The sequence below is a fragment of the Gracilinanus agilis genome, unplaced genomic scaffold (genome assembly GCF_016433145.1).
Source record: "Gracilinanus agilis isolate LMUSP501 unplaced genomic scaffold, AgileGrace unplaced_scaffold18529, whole genome shotgun sequence".
NCBI classification, from domain to species: Eukaryota; Metazoa; Chordata; class Mammalia; order Didelphimorphia; family Didelphidae; genus Gracilinanus; species Gracilinanus agilis.
The window spans coordinates 1176-3057 of record NW_025349726.1 but is presented as its reverse complement, the minus strand read 5'-3'; the positions used below and the strand labels follow the sequence as shown (position 1 = coordinate 3057).

The window sequence follows — 1882 nt, the reverse complement described above, 5'->3', positions numbered from 1 at the left end:
CCTTGCCTAAAAAACATCATTTGCTGATATTCCCATTCACCATAGTGATTTGTAATACGTTTAGAAACATCCACACAAACACCAAAGAAACAAAAAAGCAGCTATATTACAAGTTTAGGTATTAAATTTATATAAAAATATTTCTGTTGTTCTCGTAGAATTCTGCAGTTTTTGACAAAGGATAGAGTGCCTGTTAGATTGAATACAGTGCTTTAGGAAAGGACAGCCATAGGGTAATTCCTAGGTTACTTGATATAGATATTACGATGACCTTTCCTTATAACAGTTCATTAACTCTAATTAATGAGATTTCAAGGCATCTTATGAGAAAAAAATTACATGATGTTAAGAATGGATATTTTCCTAGGAATACTTCCTAAATTCCTAAAGAATATTTCAATACTGGATCCTTCCAAAATTTAGAGATCTAGTAATTAGCTCTAGAGTCAATTGCCATGTCTTTGGCAAAATATTACTTTTTATTCTTTATTTTAACCCCTCTGCCTGCTGCTCCCGCATGGAGTGCAAGCCACCACGACCATGAAGCTGCCCAACATCCTGCTCACGGGTACACCAGGGGTTGGAAAGACCACACTCGGTAAAGAACTTGCATCAAGAACAATACTGAAATACGTAAATGTGGGTAATTTAGCAAGCGAAGGACAGCTATGTGATGGCTTTGATGAAGAATATGAATGTCCCATTTTGGATGAAGACAGAGTAGTTGATGAGCTAGAAAATAAAATGAAAGGTGGTCGAGTTATCGTTGATTACCATGGCTGTGACTTCTTCCCTGAACTATGGTTTCATATAGTTTTTGTGCTTCAAACAGATAATTCTGTATTATATACAAGACTTGAAAAGAGGGGATACAGTGTAAAGAAACTACAGGACAAAGTTCAGTGTGAAATTTTCCAAATTCTTTATGAAGAAGCCATGGCCTCCTACAAGCCTGAAATAGTACACCAGCTGCCCAGCAATCTACCAGAAGAACTAGAGAGTAATTTAGATCAGATAATTAAATGGATTGAGGAGTGGATAAAAGATAATAATTGAACCTTGAGGGAAGAGCATGGATTCTCAAGGCTTTCCACATAATGGTTAAAGATTTTCTTGATGATCTCTCCCTCCCCATGCAATAGAAATTAAGACAACATACACCAGATTTTACTATCCAAGATTGTGTTGTATAAGTAATAGGTGGGCAAAATATAAGGTTGAGTTATGGCTGAATTAATTTTTTTTTCTCCATGAGAAAACTTAAAACCCTGAAATGAATGAATATGGTATTATAAGTAAAAAAAGTCTAAGAATAAAGCTATAAACACCACATATTAAGGGGCTGCTAGGTGGCACCATGGATGGAGCGCCAGGCCTGGAGTTCAAATCTAGCTTCAGATACTTCCTTGCTGTGTGACTCTGGGCAAGTCACTTAACCCCAATTGCCTAGCCTTTGCCCTTCTGTCTTAGAGTCTTACTAAGACAGAAAGTAAGGTGTTTTGAGTTTGTTTGTTTTTAAATCACATTAAGTGTTCTGCTGTTGAATTGCTGGTTTTTTGTTTTTGTTTTTGTTTTTTAATCTTGGAAGTTGGGTAAAATTAGGATAGTCACAAAGTAAATGGTGAGATCTTTGAGAAAATAGCATTTAATTTTTTTTTTTTAAGTATAAGAGTTTACTGAGCTCTTTTGCCTATAAAATCACTACTGTTGCTAGTACTGATATTTGTCTCTGTGGAAGAGTAAGCCAGTCACATTTTCCATAGGTAGATGGGAAATAGCATAAGTCTTCTGTGCACCCATGGAAACTGTAAATATTAATTTATTGGTTGACTAATTTCAGTCTTGCTAAATTCCATGAAAATTCATGTGATAATACTTTGCT

The 1882-nt window shown here is 35.4% G+C and overlaps 1 protein-coding gene across 1 annotated transcript; it reads left to right on the top strand.

Annotated features, from left to right (window-relative positions):
* Positions 1-508: 508 nt before the first annotated feature.
* Positions 509-1393, top strand: LOC123254251 (adenylate kinase isoenzyme 6-like). Its single transcript, XM_044683305.1, has one exon. The coding sequence runs from the start codon at positions 541-543 to the stop codon at positions 1054-1056; it is 516 nt and encodes a 171-aa protein (XP_044539240.1). The 5' UTR covers positions 509-540; the 3' UTR covers positions 1057-1393.
* The last annotated feature ends 489 nt before the right edge of the window (positions 1394-1882 follow it).

Bases quoted from the DNA above. Each gene is read 5' to 3' on its own strand.
- LOC123254251 (XM_044683305.1), top strand. From the start codon at position 541: ATGAAGCTGCCCAACATCCTGCTCACGGGTACACCAGGGGTTGGAAAG.